The following is an 18,067-nucleotide window of genomic DNA, read 5'->3' on the forward strand; positions in this document are numbered from 1 at the left end:
TTCTCTATTATCATTCCAGGCACAGAAGTTAAACTGTTTGGTCTCTAGTTTCCTGGCTTGTTCTTTTTTCCCTTTTTGTAAATGGCACTATATTTACCCTTTTCCAGTCATCTGGAATCTCTCCCAACTTCATCAATCATGCTTTCTTGAAATATTTTGGCTTCTCTAAATTTGGTGTATTGTGAATAGGGGTGCAAAACTGTACCACTGACTCCAGTAGCAGAATAGTGAATTGTCACTGAATGGTTTACTTACTTTTTTTAAACAAAAAAAAACCCACCCTGCCTTGAGTCTGCTTTTTGGTGTTATGGAAGGGTAGGGTGGGGAGAGAGAGAAGAGAGCAAGAGAACTGCATTAGGAGACTTCAGAAGAGCTCTATAAAAGTATCTTGATACATTTCTGAGATCCATACCATAGCTTAGCGTAGCTGAGGGGGTGCTTTGGAAAGCAGTTTCTACCCTCCATTCATTTAATAAAGATGTCTAGTAATCACTGTATCTTGATGGTGAAAGAATACAAATATGAAGTCATGTTTATAGAAGTTTTATTACATTTCTTCAATATAGAGTCCCTGGTTTTTAAAGTGTTTCACGTCAAAGTAAACGTGTTCTATTAACGGAATTTTAATATAATCTTCCTTGTTTTTAAATCTTCTAGGAAAAAGAGCAAGCACTAGAGCTCTGGCAGACAGTATCACAAGAACTAGATCAACTCCAGCAGCGGTATCAGGGGCACATGACTGAAGCACAGATTCATGTGGTAGAAAGGCAAAAACAAAACGTAATTTTGAGTGTATTGTTTCTTTTGGCATGCCATGGTTGTATGGAAAAATTCCAGGTCTTATAAGTTAGTCGAATATAAAATGGTATACCTCACTATCGTTACTTACTCTTCTGACACTAAATGTATTCCATGAGTCATCTAAATATGATGTAATGGTCAAAGACTATTGTAAATTTCAGAAATGACTGTTTCCTGATCTATTACTACAGTTAAGCTATATTTTGTATGTGCCCTCTGACAATCAGATGGGACTTGCATATTGCGGTGGCTGTGTATATAAAGAAATACAGTGAACTGGAGCAAGACTCCAGTTACATGGTTCTTCAACACCCTTCAAAAATAAGTTCATATTTATTTACTTTTAAAAGGCTCAGACCATACCTCAGGCTGCACAGTTTAATGTGTCTGTGGGCTAAATTGCAGCAGTATGTATGCCAGGAAATCTAAACATCACAAGTGAAAGTGGAAGAGAAGACATTGTTCACTTCCCTCCCTACCTCCCCTGCAACCAGTAATTTGGGAGAGACCTCCTCTGAGGATCCTCTGTGTCAAAGCTTGGATCAAGGGCGTTCTGGAGACACGGGAATGGTCTAAATGTTTATGTTTGTTTGCACACTGCAATGTTCGTACCTATTTAGGAGAGGTGCATTATGTAACTGCTCAGAACTTGACCCTAAAGCTTTAGGCCCTTTTCAGTAATCAATCTGATGTACCCAAAGATTTACTCTGTCAAATCCTACAAGTATTTTACTTTTTTGGACATGTAATTAGATTAACACTGACTGTGCAAAACGTAATGTACATTATTTGTTGAAAATGCTTTCAGTTGACCTTAAAATTCATTTAAAATAATTACAAGCCCTTTATGGTTGTGATGATTTCAAGCCTTGTATTTCCTGTTTTAGGATCAGTTGGCTGGCTTTCAGCAACTGACTGAGCAACTTCGATTAGCCAATGAAAAAGCAGAGTTGGTAAGTGAATCCTTCTTGTCAGCACATTCACATTTTCACACTATTAAATGTGTCAGTCTACGTGTGTGTATGTGAAGCTACTGTGCTCACCACAGGTGGAATTTCCTCTGGGGATAAAGCTCTCTTCTAGGTCCAATAGTTCCCCTGGTGGTCTCCTCCCTCTGGGAGCTGTGGTTTCCTCTTCATGACTGAGCCCTCCTTCCAGATCACTATGTGGTTTCCCCTACTGGGTGGTATGATCTCACTGGACCAGGTGGCCAGGCAATGTGGCTAGTAGGGGAACCTAAGCTTACCCATTATTCTAGACCCACGGTGTTCAGTACCTTCACCACATGTGGCGAATTTGGCTCTTGGAGTCTTTTAAATGTGGCTCTTCCTGAGAGCCACACATGGGGTAGTGACATCTGCCTGCTCTGTGCGTGCACCCCACCTCTTGGCGGGAGAAGCACGTGGCAGCAGCTCTCATATGTCTCTCATAGAGCTGGAGGGGACACTGAAAGGTTATTGAGTCCAGTTCCTTGCCCTCTCAGCAGGACTAAGCATCATCATCATCCCTGACAGACTATTTTTAAAACTCTATTGGCCCAAGACCCCTACATGGCCTCCTCAAGGATTAAACTCACAACCCTGGGTTTACAAGGCCAGTGTTCAATCCACTGAGCTATTCCTCCCCACTGTGAGTTGTTGTCAGTCTTTAATTGGAATAGGGGGATGGGCGTGCCTAGTTCTGGGAAGGACGTTCAGTTAGAGCAGGGGGCCAGGAGGGGGCTGAGGGAGACTGGCTTAGTGGGACGGGGAGGGCATTTATTTGCCAGGAGGCTGGGAGTGCCTGGCTCTCGGGGAGGGGGAGAGCATTTATTTACAGGCAGAGGAGCTGGGAGTGCTTGGCTTTTGGGGAGCCTGGCTCTTGGGGAGGGGGAGAGCATTTATTGAGAGTAGGGGGTGGGGTACAGTGGGAATGCAAATAATGTGGCAAATATGGAAAGATGACAACCACAAGTGTGGAGATCTTTGAATTCCTATTGGTTACCACTGATAGATCCTACAATGTTCAGCCAGGGTCAAGTTGCTTTCCAGTCTGCCTGCTCCCTCACTGGGTTGCTTTCTACCTCTCTGTCACTTTCTTTTTCTACTCTTTTCAGACTAGGTTCCATTAGGGACCTACTCTTTTCCTAGATTCCCTTCTTTGCTCTCTAACAAGTAGAGGATGACTATAGACTTCCTCACTGCAGCTATTTGTGTTACAAGCTTCCTGGCTTTATTCTAGCCTGCCCCACACCTGCTCACCTTAACTTGATCTTCGAATAGGATTGTTTCTTCAACCATATTCTCTCATTTGTGGCCTATCACACTAATTGACCTTCTCAGCTTTTTTAGTACTTTCAGGGCTAGTATGATATGAATGTCCTATCACAATTGGTCATTAATAAAGGAAAACCATAAAGACGTCAGCCTTTACATGTCTAATAACATGACACACAACGGTGCTGTCTTTGGATAAGGTCATCATATAATGCAAGAAATTTGGCCGTATCATAACTTGTCATAATTGGTGGTTTTTTTACTCTTACTGTATAAACTAGGTTGTGTTACTCCTTCCCTCCAGTAAGTAATTTACAGAGTAGCCCATCCCAGACAGTCTTGCAGTGAAGTTGTCTCCTTCTTTCCCTCTATCCTACATCTATCTTATGAAAAGAGCATAGGACTTGTACTCTTACAATATGAAACCTGTGTTATCCATGTTCTTCCCTTTCTAAATGTCAGAGTTAACACAGATGGAAATGTTTAAAAAAGAGATTTGAATCCGGAGTGATATGCAAGACTACAAACTGAGTTTGTGTCAGAGCTGGGAGTTGACCGTATTCACAGTCTTCTCAGCTGTACTGCCATTCATGCTGCTGACCATTGATAGTGGTCGTTGATAGTTTGGCTGTTCGGCAGAGGAAATTTTTCATCCACAGGCAGCAAGATAGTTAGAAGCTTATGGTGGCCTTCTGCACTCAGCTATTGTCTGTTCATCACTGCTCTGAGAGGGTAAACTGATATTTGGAATCCACCCCAATATCCAGGGTCTTCGGACACCAATAGCCATTCCTGGGTGTCTGTGAGGGTAAAAAATTTGTGATCTTTAGGAGAAATTGATAACAAGCTTTCACCCAAGTATATAGTTTGCATTATATTAAATTTGAGTCTGGAAAGCATGATCTCAAGGAAAAGGCAAGGAAGTTACTTCATTTTAAATGAAAACTAAATTTGTCCAGCATGTTTTTATGTCTCCCATAATTGCGTGTCATACAAGCCAGTTCTGCACCATATTTACCAGTGTTCTGTGAATTATATCACTCACATCGATGTCCTTGACATTTATGATCAATATTTTTAGGATTATTTTCTTGGCTTTTGCTTCTGGGGCTTTGAAACCACTTTATCCACTCTTATGTGTTGGCTTTTGGTCCAACGAGCTTTAAGCCAAGTTTTTCCCAGAACTGCTGAGCAATCTTGGCTTACACATTTGAGATACCATGGAAGGGCTTGATCTCCCCCCCTTGCAAAAGAGTGGATCAACATCTCCTGAAATCACTTCTACAAAGTGTTGACCAGAGTCAGGAATTTGGGTAGGGATCTTAATTTGGGTAACGGTTTTCCAGTCTGACCCAAGATTCCCTAGGTTCACCCTCCACCTGGGACGACAGATATTAAGAACTAAATGAGCTCGGAGTCTTGAGGCAGGTCTCAGGACTCACAGCAATCACACACACACTGTAAGTGATGTGATACAGCACAATTTTTAGTACAACCAGTAGTGAAATTTTGCACATTCAAGTGTCTCTAAGGTGGTGATCACATATCAATTTGATCTCGGTCAGTTACATAAATGCAGTTTGAATGTACAATTGCAAATGCTTAATATAACACTGTACTCATGCTCCCTCCTTAGGAGTTGAAGGACCAGGCTCACTCCACTGGTGATGAGATGTGAGAGAGTATTATAGCAGAGGAAAATTTCAAGATTTAAAGAAAACTAGTACTAATAGAAGAAATCAGTAGAAAATCCTTAGAAAGCTGGCTCGAAACTGTCAGCTGTGGGATATTATAGACCTCTTTGCGCTACTTTAGCCCAGCCTCCCAAACCCAGGCTTCCTCACCTTAAGATTTTAAGGATACATAAATTTGATATGGGAATTAAACTAATACACTCCTTGGCATATGCATGAGATGTCACTTCACAGCCTCGTGAACAGACTCTTGATGTGGGCACCTATGGTTGATCTGTGTTCATGAGTTAGTCCCATTATAGCTGAAGGTATTGGGTATACTACTGTGGGGTTTTTTTGTTTGGTTTGGTTTGGTGTGGTGTGGTTTGTGTTTTTCACTGCCACTGTCAAACCATAATTTAAAAGTAGGATTTGGCTTTTTCCTCAAAATAAGTTTGTGATTTGTTTTAAATTTCTAGTTAAATATTATAAAACATGAATCCTCTGAAGCTTAAATAATGTTATATAATGTTTTATGATGCTTCAACAGCTGTCACATAACTTGAACTAGTTACCAGCTGCAAAATGCCAGTAGTGTTTGTAGTAAATAGATGTGGGGGTTTTTTTGTTTTTTTTTTTTAATTGAATCAAGCCATAATTTAAGAGGAGCTTGAACTCATAGTTTGGAATTCTGTAAAGGTAGTATTGTCAGTATTTCTAGACAGTAGTTAAACTACCTTAATGGGATGCCTGATCAGAGGATGTGTATTACTAAGCCCACATAAAATAAGCAATAAATAGATTAAAGAGAATGAATGAATAAATCTGCATTCATTAGTTAACATACTGAGTATCAGATAAAACACTGTATAACTAAACTTTACATGTAAATTGTCTTCAGCAGAACAAAGAATATGTTGCAAATCTTTCCTCCTTTTACAGACTAATCAACAATTTTTGAAAACCGTTACAGAGCAGAATGTGGAACTAGAAGAGCTCCGCAAACAATTGAGGTAAAAATCAGAGACGCTTTTATATATTCTGTTGTATCTTGCATTCCTTCCTGAGTCAGTACTGTATCATTTATGATGAAACTGTTACTGATTGTTTTTTACTATTAGTTTCAGTTTAATTTGTGTTAAACACTGTTCCTCTTTAAATGTAGGTGAGACCGTATCCTAACAATGCATGTTTTCGGCTGATCAGTTCTGCTCAATGTATACAGTATACCATGCTATGAGTTTATATAATAATCTATAACATAGGGAAGATACAACTTCGTATACTCACATAACGTACATATAATTAGTTATATGTATATTTAAGCAAACTGCTGCACGTGTTGCCCGCAGCACCCTTTAGTACTCTGTGTGTGTTAAGATAATCTTGGGGCTAGCTTTGTACATTTAGGCTATGTCTACACTTGCCCCCTTCTTCAAAAGGGCCATGGTAATCAGTGTGATGGGTAATTGCTGTTGAAGTGCTGCAATGAATATGCAGCACTTCATTAGGCAAGTTCTTCCCCGTGATAACTTCAAATTGTCAAACTTCGAAGTACCGGCATACCGTCTAGCCGCAGGCACTTCAAAGTGCCTTTGCTCCTCAAAATTTTGAAGAGTAAAGGCACTTTAAAGTAGCACGGGCACTTCGAAGTGCCCATGGCTACACACATGCCAGCACTTCGAAGATGCCGCAGGGGAGAATTTCCCTAAGAAGTGCTGCATATTCACTGCAGCACTTCATTAGTAATCTCCCATCACCCTGAGTACCACAAGCGTAGACATAGCCTTAGAGTCCCATCCTATAGGGTGCTCAATTACTCAAACATGGAAAGAGATGTGACTTTCCAAACTTACATGTTAAATACCTATTTCGGTTCGGAGAAGAATAAATTTCATAAATTTATGGAACAATGAAATGAGTGGAAGCAAATTCAGTACTGATATACAGTAACATATTTGTGCAGTATTACACGCTGCTTGTTAAAATATTAGTATCACGATGTTAGATTATATTTTGCATAACGTTAATTAAAAATTGTAATTTGTTGGTTACAATGCTCAGAACAGAATTAAAGTCTGCGATATTTGAATTACCTTTCAAACACCTGCAACATGTCCTGTAAAAACTCCTGCTTTTGTTGAGGAAAATATCTTAACAAAACTGGAAACTTTTTGGGGAAGCTACTCTCACATTTTTTCACTTTTTCTTTCTACAGCACCCATTTAAACTTTATCAATTCTGTCTGAGGCAGAATAGCTTTTTCAAGTATGTTTTTCATTATGTATGCTGCTTCCGCAGGCTGTGCTGTTGTACAGAAGCCTAGGTTGGTGTGGGTTGTTTTATGAAGAATGTGACAATTTAGTGAATCAAAACTAAGGATTTGTGCATTCTTCATTTTTCCTGCAAATACACACAGTATTATACAAAGTGTGTGGTTTTTATATTGGTGATATATAGAACTACAAGTTGTACCCCCTTGGTCTGGCATCCTTGGGACCGGAGTGGTCCTGAATGAGGGGATTTGCCAGACTAGGGAAAGTCAGGTCTCTGGGCTGCTCTGGAAGGCTACCGGCCTGCTAACTCAGCTCCCCTCCTGACCACACTCAGGGCTCCACTCCTGCTAGGGCTCTCTGTCACCAGGCTTCTGGTCAGGGCTCCCAGTGGGACTCTTTATTCCCCCTACCTCCCCAGCCCCTGCTGGCTGTGGGATTCCCTGCTGCCACAGGGCTCCTTTTTCCAGCCAGGCTCCCAGGCTGGCTCCCTACTGCAGGGCTTCCTCACCACAGCTGGGCTTTCTGCTGCCATGGGGCTGCCAGTCTGGCTATTTGTCTTCAGGAGGCTCCCCAGTCTTGGGGTGTGGGGCTTGTACCAGGCACTCTGTGCCACAGCAGGGCTTTCCAGCTGGCTCCGTGTCTCGGGGCTGCATGGGTCCTGGGACCCAGCTGGGCTCCCTTTCACCACAGGGCTCCCCACAGTGTCTCTCTCAGACCCCAGGCTCCCTCACCCAGCCTGCTCACCTCCTTAGGGCTTCCCATAGGGCTCCCCAGAGCAGGTTTCCATCAAAGCTCCCTGCCACCAGCAGGGCTGTTCCCATCCCCTCACAGCTGGAGATCTCTGGTCCCAGTGCTCTCTGCTCCTGCCAACAACCATGGGCCAGCCGATCCAGGGATGTTGCCAATTGAGAGAGTGCCAGAAGAGAGAGTTTCAACCAGCAGTTACCTTCAATTAGCAGTGTAGGATGTTGTGTAGTAGACAACAATCTCTGTCACAGTGGCTATAGTTCTCAGTATCCCATTTCAGCTGTAATAATTATAACATTACCATGTTCATAGTATCAAATTGGGTCGAGGTGACTTGTAGTAACTGTTCTATGTCAATTCTTTTTTTTTTAAAGTAATCTTTTTCTTGCCTCTGCATAGTTTGAGTGATTGATACATTAGCCACTCTAAAAACTATTTGCCTTAGATGAACAAGATTACTTAATTTTTTCCCTGATACTCATTTTCTAAGGTAAATTTAGGAAAGAATAGAGAGATACTGTAAATACAGAAGTGCCCTTATTTACTGAAGATAATGGTGGCAAGCCCATGTGCAGGTTCATTGTAAATAACTTCTGAAATCTTTTTACTGTGAGTATTCCCTTCAGGAGCTATTTTATAGTTCAGCTCTTTGAAAAGAAACTGGCTGACACAGGAAAAATATCAATTCCCCATCTAAGATTAATGATACTGTCTGCTTCAGTTGTTTGTTCATGGGTTGGTACCTTTTATTACGTAAGTGGAGAGAGAACCTCATTTTTCATTGGAAAAATTTATTGTCTTGAACTGAGAGATTCTGCTGGGGAGAACAGGCAAGAAACAGTTGCCTACTGGTGAAAAGCACTATGTAAGAACTATGTATTAAGTGTCTGAAAAGTGCTCTGTCACTGTTGGTATCATCACTGTCAAGAATTCACTTGTGTCTGAAAATATGAAGGGTAGTGTAGGCTGTTACCTGCAGAATAGTAATGTTTTAGAATGCCTATTTGAGTCTTTTACTTTGATTTTTTTTCCCCCAAGACATTGCTGAAGAGAATGCAAATTTAATAAAAGTGCATCATATTTGCCTTTTATTCTCAATGAAATTGCCATTCTGCTTCAGCCCCATACCAGTAACGGACAGGAACAGCTATTATGTTCTTTATATGAGAAACAACATCAAAGCTCTCTTACTTGAAAGAGCTTCCTCACTTCTTTTGCAAAAAAATAATCCAGTGTCCACCTATGGCAAATATTCCACATTAGGTATATGTTGATCTTCATAAAAGTTGTTTCTGGTCTTGATGAAGAACAAACTTTTCTTCTTCGAGTGCTGTCCCTGTGGGTGCTCCATGGTAGGTGTTGTGCTCACCCAGCACCACAGCACGGAGATCTTTCATAGCAGTCCTGAGTATGGCTGCGCTTGTGCCACCCTGGCATGTGCCTTTCAGGCCGCCAGGGTAGCGTGCGCAGCCCCATTCTCCTCAGTTGCTTCTTTGCTGCCCTTGGCTGCACACAGAGCAGTGGTTCTCATCTCACCTCAGAAACCATAGACAGAATTAGGTTTAGTTAGTTAGTGTCTACCTTGTTCTTTCTCTTGTACAAAGTTAATTTTATATTACTCCACAATACTTCAAAGAGAAAGAGAGAGGGATCCATCTGTGAGGAAGAGGGACTTCTCCCCCATCGTCAGTTTCAGGTCAAGCTTCCTGACAGACTGGCTTGTCACCAAAAAAAAAAAGTCTTCAGGATTCTTTCAAAAATGCCACAAGTGGTGGGACCCCTTGCTGGCTTCAGACAGGCACTTGGAATGTGTCGGTTGCCTCTGGGAGTCACACATCCCCAGTGCTGCTCTGACTGTAAAAGTTTAACAGCCGGAACAAGAAAGGAAAGGGAGCTCAGGCATAAAATGCTCCCGTTTGACAAGACACTTCACCCTCAAATGGAATTGCCACCCGTGGGAAGTGTCTCTTCTGTCAGGGATCCTCCCCTGTCTCTGCTAGGAACTCAGTCCCTTTGAAAACAATCCCCTATGCCTGGATCAAGGATCAGCCTGGGGGACAAACCGGGCACCTCGGGCATTCAGTCCAAGTCCCTAAGCCCACAATGTTAGCATCCTCAAAATCAAAGAGCCATCTTCTAAGATAGCTTCAAACAACACAGTGCTGGCTGATCCTGAAGACATTCTATAGGCACCAGTGCCTGATCAATGCACAGTGCCATGTTCCCCACTGGCACTGGCAAAACTGGTACTGAGTGCTCGACATCAGCAGTATTCACCCCTAGCACCGAGAGGGGCTAGGACTAAACCAAGCAAGCTCCCTGCTGACAACAATAGCCCTAGTTCTGTAATCTGATCACAGATAAGATGATCCACTATACCCCCACCCCCAGCTCTGCATTTCACAGATATAGTGTGGACAATCACCAACAGTACTATAGATCACCTCACTACTGTCAAGCTGATTTATAAAGAAACCAGTCACCTGCAAGAGCTAGTCAATTTCATGAAAGCCATCTATCTCCATATTCTGCTAGATTCAACATATATTTTCACTACAGAAGCGCCTTTTCTTTGAGACACTCATCCACAAATATTTCTCGGGCACCGTGTTACTGCCATGACCATCGTCATCTCACTACTCATATGAATTACATGGCTTTGGGTCATGATTGCATCCAGCACCCTGTTATATTAGTCCCTCCAGGAGCTACTCACAACCACATTCCACGGGATGACATCATTCATTCCCTCCCTTGCCAACCTCTGTTCCCAGTGTGAGGGAGAAAGAATTGTATGATTCACAACTACCCAGCAATACTGAATCATTGCTCCCCCCAGAGTCGCCACAGGCTGAATCTGCTATTTACCATACTGAAGCCCTTTACCCATCCATCAAACTTCTCCAAACAATCTTAAACAATTTCAGGATCTATTCAGAAGAGTGGCAGTCAGCCAAGAAATCATACTGATTGAATTACCGGAGAAACAACATGCATTTTTAAAGAATCTACACCCTCCTACTGCAACAAGAGTAGCTCTTCCCTTGGATGAAGCTATACTGGAGGCAGCAGACAATGTCTGGAAAAATCCAACCATACTCCAACTGACAATCAATCTGCAAGAAAGTACTTCACCCGAGCTAAGACCATGGACTTTTTATCTCAGAATCCACAGCCTAACTCCTTAATAGTAGAAGTTGCCCATCATAGATCGAGGTCCTTACTATACAAGAATACTATTGCCAGTACGGAACACAAGAGACTGCAGTTATTCAGCAGGAAGATATACTCTTCTGCTACCCTGCAACTGCGTATAGCCAATTACTCAGCCTTACTAGCTAATCATGGTTTCGATAACTGTTCCAAAGCTCTCTGAGTTGATACCTTATCTACTTGAAGACAAATGATCCACCCAAAGAGCTATAGTCCAAGAAGCCCACATTGCAACAAAGACATCATTGCAGATGGCACTGGATTCTGCTGACACGGCAGCTAGAACCATAGCTACAGCAATCACCATGTGAAGATCATCTTGGCTCCAGGCAGTGGGCATTCCGAAAGAGCTCCAGGCCAAGGCTGAAGATCTGCCATTCGACAAACTGAAATTTGCAATGAACATAGATGAAATGCTTTGTTCCAGCAAAGATACAAGAACCACCTTATGTACCTTGGGAGTGTATTCTTCCCCATCCAGGAAGCAAAGATACACCCCATACCAATGGTACAAAGACCAGCCATTTGAGGCACTCTTACAGGCAATGCCATTTCAATACCAAAAAAACAAGAAACCGGAAACGTAAACTCCAAACAACCGCTCTGCCCTTCCACCAGCCTTGAAGCAGCAGGCTTGAAGCTTTGATCAAGAGGTCATCGAACCTCCCACACTTACCCATGCAGAACAAACAAACATTCCATCATCGCATCACCTACGTCCCCTTTACCATCAGTGGACATCAATAACCAAAAAAAAATGGGTCCTAGACATTATTGCCCAGGGATACATATTGCTTCTTCTTTCCATTCTCCCAGCATCCCCCCATACTAAACCTACAGCAATTGAACAATACATTCGCTGGCAGCATTTCAAAATGACCACCCTATTCACTGTGATCCCTGCACTGGATGAGGGGGAGTGGTTTGCAGCTCTCGACGTCTGACACCTATTTTCATGTCACCATTCTTCTTGCACACAGATGATTTCTGCACTTTGATTCAGTTGTGAATCATACAAAATACTGCCTTTTGGGCTTGCAGCTGCCCCGAGGGTATTCACCAAAGTCCTTGCCCCAGTAGGCAAGGCATCTCTATATTCCCATATCTGGACGACTGCCTGCTCCACAGACCAGCTCAAGTCATCCGGCCCACCAAAGCTACGTCTACACGTGAAGCCTACATCGAAGTGATGAATAATGTCTACACGTCCTCCAGGGCTGGCAACGTCGATGTGCAGCACCACATCGAAATAGGCGCAGCGAGGGAAAGTCTGCACGCCAAAGTAACACACATCGAAATAGGGGTGCCAGGCACAGCTGCAGACAGGGTCGCACGGTGGGCTAGCGCTTCCAGGGCAACAGCTAGCTGCTCCCTTAAAGGGCCCCTCCCAGACACACTCAGCCTGCACAGCACGTGGTCTGCAGAGCCATAGGCACGCAGACCTCGGGCGACGCAGTCATGGACCCCCAGCAGCAGCAGCAGCCAGAGGTCCACCCAACCGCCCCTGCAGGAGCAGGGCGAGCCCTGCTCCATGCCATGCGGGAGGCAGCTGAGCACCTCCTTGCCACACAGGAGGAGGAGTGGCCCGCAGGGGAGGAGGACTCAACCCCCAACCCTGCAGCACCCCGACCGCCCCCCGCCTCACACGCTGGCGGCTGTGGAGCTACCCCACCAGCACCGACTGGTGGGAGCGGCTGGTGCTTGGGGAGTGGGACGACGACCGCTGGCTCAGGAACTTTAGAATGAGCCGGCAGACATTTATGGAGCTATGCCAGTGGCTCACCCCTGCACTCAGGCACCAGGACACCGCCATGCGGCGTGCCCTCCCAGTGGAGAAACGGGTCGGCATCGCTGTCTGGAAGCTGGCCACTCCAGACAGCTACCGATCCGTGGGACAGCAGTTTGGCGTCGGCAAGGCCACCGTCGGGGCTGTCCTCATGGAGGTAAGAGGGCCCGCGGGGGGAGGGGGGGGAGGCGGCCCTGGCAGGGGAGGGCCACGCACACCCTGCTCACCCCTCATTGGTGCTGTCCCTGCAGGTGTGCTTCCCCTGCAGGTCGTGCGTGCCATCAACGCCATGCTCCTCCACAGGCTCGTGAGGCTGGGGGACCTAGATGCCACCATCGCGGGCTTTGCCACCCTGCGCTTCCCCAATTGCTTCGGGGCTCTGGATGGGACTCACATTCCCATCCGTGCCCTGGTGCACAGTGGAGGGCGCTACATAAACCGGAAGGGCTACCACTCAGTGGTCCTCCAGGCCTTGGTGGAGAGCCGGGGCCGTTTCCAGGACATTTATGTGGGCTGGCCTGGCAGCACCCACGACGCCCAGGTTTTCCGGAACTCGGGCGTGTGCCGCTGGCTGGAGGCGGGGACCTACATCCCCCAGTGGGAGATCCCTGTGGGGGACACCACCATGCCCCTCTGCGTCATCGCAGATGTGACATACCCCCTCCGGCCCTGGCTCACGCACCCGTACACGGGCCATCTCTCTGCCAGCCAGGAGCGCTTCAACCAGCGCCTGAACCACGTGCGCCAGGTGGTGGAGCGCTCATTTGGCCACCTCAAAGGGCGCTGGAGATGTCTCCTCACCCGCCTGGATGCGGGCCCCACCAACATCCCCCAGATTGTGGGTGCGTGCAGCGCCCTACACAATCTGGTGGAGAGCAAGGGGGAGGCCTTCTTTCAGGGCTGGGCTGTGGAGGCTGGCAGGGCCGATGTGCAGCCACCCGCTGCCCCCAGTCGCCAGGTGGACCCCGAAGGGACCCGGGTCCAGGAGGCCCTGCCGGCCCACTTCGATGAGGCCGCGGGGTGAACACTGGCAGGCCCCCCACTGCCCCCCCCCATCCTCCACAACACTCCCTGCCCCTACGCCCACACCACGGAGCACCCAACAGCACACCCCCCCCGACTTTTCCTGGACAAATAAAAGCAGACACTTGTTTGTGAAGTCAAACTTGTTTACTTTGAACGCTGTTCTAACTAATACTAACTATATACAGGAACTTCTAACTAACTTAAATATGAAAAGTGTATGTCTGTATTAACAAAAAAAAACAGGGATAACAAGGAAGGGGAGAATTATTTACATGGGGGGGAAGGATCAGACTGGGCAAACGGGGGGCACAAATAAATAAATACAAACTATATACAACGCAAAGAACAAAACAGTGGGGGGAATATATACAAGGGGGGGCCACGTCCTGGGCCCCACACCCCTATAGTCCAGCATTGGGGGTGGGCGGCCGGGAGCCCCTGCCTCGGCCGCAGCCCTGTCCGGGGCTGGCTGGGGGCCGGGCGGACCAGCAGATACGGCCAGCGAGTGTCAGCTGGCCCCAGGTCTCCCTTGGCAGAACGGCCCTCGGTGGCGGGTGGCGGGGCGACAGCGGACGGTGGGGCGACGACAGGAGCAGCGGGTGGAGCAGTCAGGGTGGGCGCAGCGGCGGCCGGCGCGGCATGGGGGGCCAGGTAGTCCGCTATGCGGTTAAAGGTCTCCATGTAGGCTCCCCATGCCTCTTGGCGCCAGGCCAGCTCCCGCTCCTGGAGGTGGAGGCGGCGGCGCTCCACCCGCAGCCGCTGCTCCGCGACCTCCACCTGCCGGCGGTGGAGGGCCAGCAGCTGGGGGTCCGTCGCCGTTTGGTGGTGGTGCTGGGTCCGCCGTCTTGCTCGCCGTGGGGCCGGTCGGTCCTCCGCCGAGGGGCTGGCCTGGAGCGATGGCCCCGGAGGGGATTCCGGGACCACTGATGCCTTGCCGGCGCTCTCTGGTCCTTCCGATGGTGCAGCTGCAGAACACAGGAGGGGGGAGGAAGAGTGGAGACAGGCGTCAGTGTGGGCCCCAAGCTGTGGCCCTTGTCCCCCCACCCCTGTGCTGCAGGTTCCCCATCTCCGTCCCCGGGAGATGCTGCTGTGATGGGGTTCAAGGGTCCCCCTGCACTGCACCCCGTCCCCCGGCGGGAGTGACTCTCACTTCACTCAGCAGGGTCTGACAGGAGAGGTTTCTTAGGCAACAGATGCCCAGTTTCTCACAGAAGTGACAGTACAGCAGTCAGAGACAGTCCTTCCAACCCATCCTGGGGAGAAGACCCCAAGGGGTGCCCCTCTGGGGTGTAGCTTTCCCCCTCCTCGGGCTGGCTGCCTTCCAGCTCTCCCTTCCCCTAGCCTCTAACTGCGGCCCCCGATTCAAACCCAGCTCGGCTCCTCCCTCCTCTTTGTTCAGGGCAGAGGTGTAACCTGCCAGTTGTAGCCCCAGGATCATCCTTAGCCACTGGGAGCTATTCAGCTTGTTGCTCACATCTAGCCTGAGTCTCGCATTTGCACTCCCCCCACTCCATCACATGCTGCTGCTGCTGGGTGTCCCACCCCCTCCCCCCGGGGGACCCTAGAGGTTCCGCTCCCCCCTGCCCCGGGGATGGGGCATGGCACTGTTGTGCTGTGGGGGCAGGGGCTGATGCACTCCTGTGAAGGACATGCCACTGCTGTCCTTGGGGCCATGGTCATCTGGGTATGTGGAGGGCCCTGGCCATATCTATTACCCCCGCCCCTCAAGCCCGGGGGTGTGCACCGGGGGGGTACATACCTGACGGTCCACTCCCACAGTCGGGGGACACCCGGGGGGGCGGACACCCGGCTGCTGCTCCGGGATGGCAGGAGGAGGATCTGGAGGCTGGTGTCGGTGGAGGAGGAGTCTCTCTCCTCCTGCTCCGGTGCCCCGGGGGTGGGCTCCTGGGGGGGCCCCCGGGGTGCGGGGCTTGCCTCTGGGGTGGACTCCGGCTCCGGGGCCTGCTGGGGCTCCTCAGCCGAGGTGTCAAGTGTGGCCGGAGGGGAGGAGGTGTGCCAGGGGCCCAGGATGTCCCTGAGCTCCCTGTAAAAGGGGCAAGTGATGGGGGTGGCCCCAAATTGGCCGGCCACATCCCGGGCCCGGGCGTAACCCTGCCACAGCTCCTTCACTTTACTCTGGACATGGTCCGGAGTGCGGGCAGGGTGACCCCGGGCGGCCAGGCCTCGGCCAGCCGAGCGAACGCATCCGCGTTCCGCCTCTTGCTCCCCATTACCTGAAGCACCTCCTCCTCGCTCCAGAGCCCCAGCAGGTCCCGAAGCTCGGTCTCTGTCCAGGAGGGGCCCCGCTGCCGCTTCCCGGCCTGGCTCCTGCCCTGGGAACCCTGGCTCCCCTTCGGGGGGGTTCCCTGGGGGGGCTGCCGGGCGGCCATCAGGTCGGTTGGGGGTGTGGGTGGCTGAAGAAGAGCGTGCAGACGAGCCGCGTGTTATTGCGGCTGCCTGCACGCTCTCTCAGCTTCCTGCACAGAAAGGGAGGGGGTGGGGACCTTTAAGGGGCCACTCCACGCAGCCACCATTGAGCTGAGGGGCTGGAGAGCGCGTCTCTCAACCCCTCAGCTGATGGCCGCCATGGAGGACCCCGCAATTTCTAAGTTGCGGGACACACGACTACACAGTCCCTACTTCGACATTGAGCGTCGAAGTAGGGCGCTATTCGCATCCCCTCATGGGGTTAGTGGCTTCGACGTCTCGCCGCCTAACGTCAATGTTAACATCGAAATAGCACCCAACACGTGTAGCCGTGACGGGCGCTATTTCAAAGTTAGTGCCGCTACTTCGAAGTAGCGTGCACCTGTAGACGCGGCTCAAACGTATTACAATCCCTGAGTTTCCTGATAAACATACCTTAAATCGATGCTGGAACCCACTATGTGCATCGAGTTCATAGGAGCACAGCTCGATTCCACAACAGCTTAAGCTTTACCTCCCTATCTAGTGTCACCAGGCCATAGAAAAAACCTGATATCAGAGCTTATCCTTTGCCCCATGGTGCCTGTACTTACATGTGTCCGCCTCCTTGGCCATATGGCAGCCACCACATATGTTGTCTCCAATGTTTGGTTACATTTTCATTGCCTGCATCATTGGCTGACATCAGTGTATACCTTGACATATGTCAGACTCACAAATGAATATCTGTACCACAAAAAGTAATCGATTCATTGTGATGGTGGACTCAACAGTGGAGCACTCTAATAGGCGTTCCGTTCCACCACGACCAACCATCCTGCCAAATTACAGCAGATGTTTCACTTCTTGGCTGGGGAGCACGTTATCAACAGCATCATGCCCAAGGCCGATGATCCACAGGGGAACAGAGTCTGCATATCAACCTCCTCGAACTATACGCTGTCTCCAGTGTTTGCAAACATTTTCTACCTCACGTTCAAAACAGGACCATCCGCATCCTTACAGACTACACTGTGACACTGTTCTGTGTAAATTGTCAAGGAGGGGCCCAATCACAATCCCTTTGTGCAGAGACTATAAATCTTTGGAATGGGGGTATTGGCCACAACATTATCCTCACAGTGTCATACCTCCCGGGCATGAACACCACCCTGGCAGATGCTCTATGTTGTCACTTCTCTCTGGAGCACAAGTGGGAGCTCCACCACAAGGTGACCAAACAGCTCTTCTGTATATGGGGCCAAACAGCAGTAGACCTGTTTGCAACACAAGAGATCACCAAATGCACTCATTACTGCTCCAGAGCAGGCAATGGGCACAAGTCTCTAGGGGATGCCTTTCTCCTCTCCTGCAATACTCGCCTTTTGTATGCATTACCACCTATTTCCCTAATCTCCACGTTTCTCAGGAAAATTCAGACAGGTAGAACACGAATTATCCTCATTGCTTCAGCATGGCCCAGACAGATCTTGTTTCCCTTGCTCTGTCACCTATCTCATCATCATCAAGACCTGCTCTCACAGAACAACAATGCCATGATCCACCCCAGACTGCAAACGCTCCATCTGATGGCCTGGTTTCTCTGTGGATCCCAGAACATGCACAACACTACTCCCAGCAAGGGAGGGATGTGCTCCTACAGAGCAGACTAGAATCAACTTGAAAAACTTCTCTCTCAAAGTGGAAGTAATTCTCAGCCTATTTCTCTGAAAGGGGCAGGCAGCCAACAGAAGCCCCACTGCATATGAACCTGAACAATATACTCTACCTAAAAGAGAATTCCCTGTCACTGTCCTCACTTCGTATTCACCTTTCAGCGATCTCGGTCTTTCATCCTCCTACAGAAGGCTTTTCAGTTTTCAC

At 48.2% G+C, this 18,067-nt stretch overlaps 1 protein-coding gene across 2 annotated transcripts in view; it reads left to right on the forward strand.

The window, feature by feature from the left end:
- SCLT1 (sodium channel and clathrin linker 1) overlaps nt 1-18,067 on the forward strand; it is a 112,749-nt gene that overhangs the window by 27,277 nt on the left and 67,405 nt on the right. For both annotated transcript variants that reach the window (XM_074993312.1, XM_074993310.1), the window contains exons 8-10: nt 658-780; nt 1,689-1,754; nt 5,672-5,742. In XM_074993312.1, the coding sequence (XP_074849413.1) occupies nt 658-780; nt 1,689-1,754; nt 5,672-5,742 (260 nt within the window). The remainder of the gene's footprint in view (nt 1-657; nt 781-1,688; nt 1,755-5,671; nt 5,743-18,067) is intronic.

This window comes from Carettochelys insculpta, chromosome 4 (assembly GCF_033958435.1).
Source record: "Carettochelys insculpta isolate YL-2023 chromosome 4, ASM3395843v1, whole genome shotgun sequence".
In the NCBI taxonomy this organism is placed as follows: Eukaryota; Metazoa; Chordata; order Testudines; family Carettochelyidae; genus Carettochelys; species Carettochelys insculpta.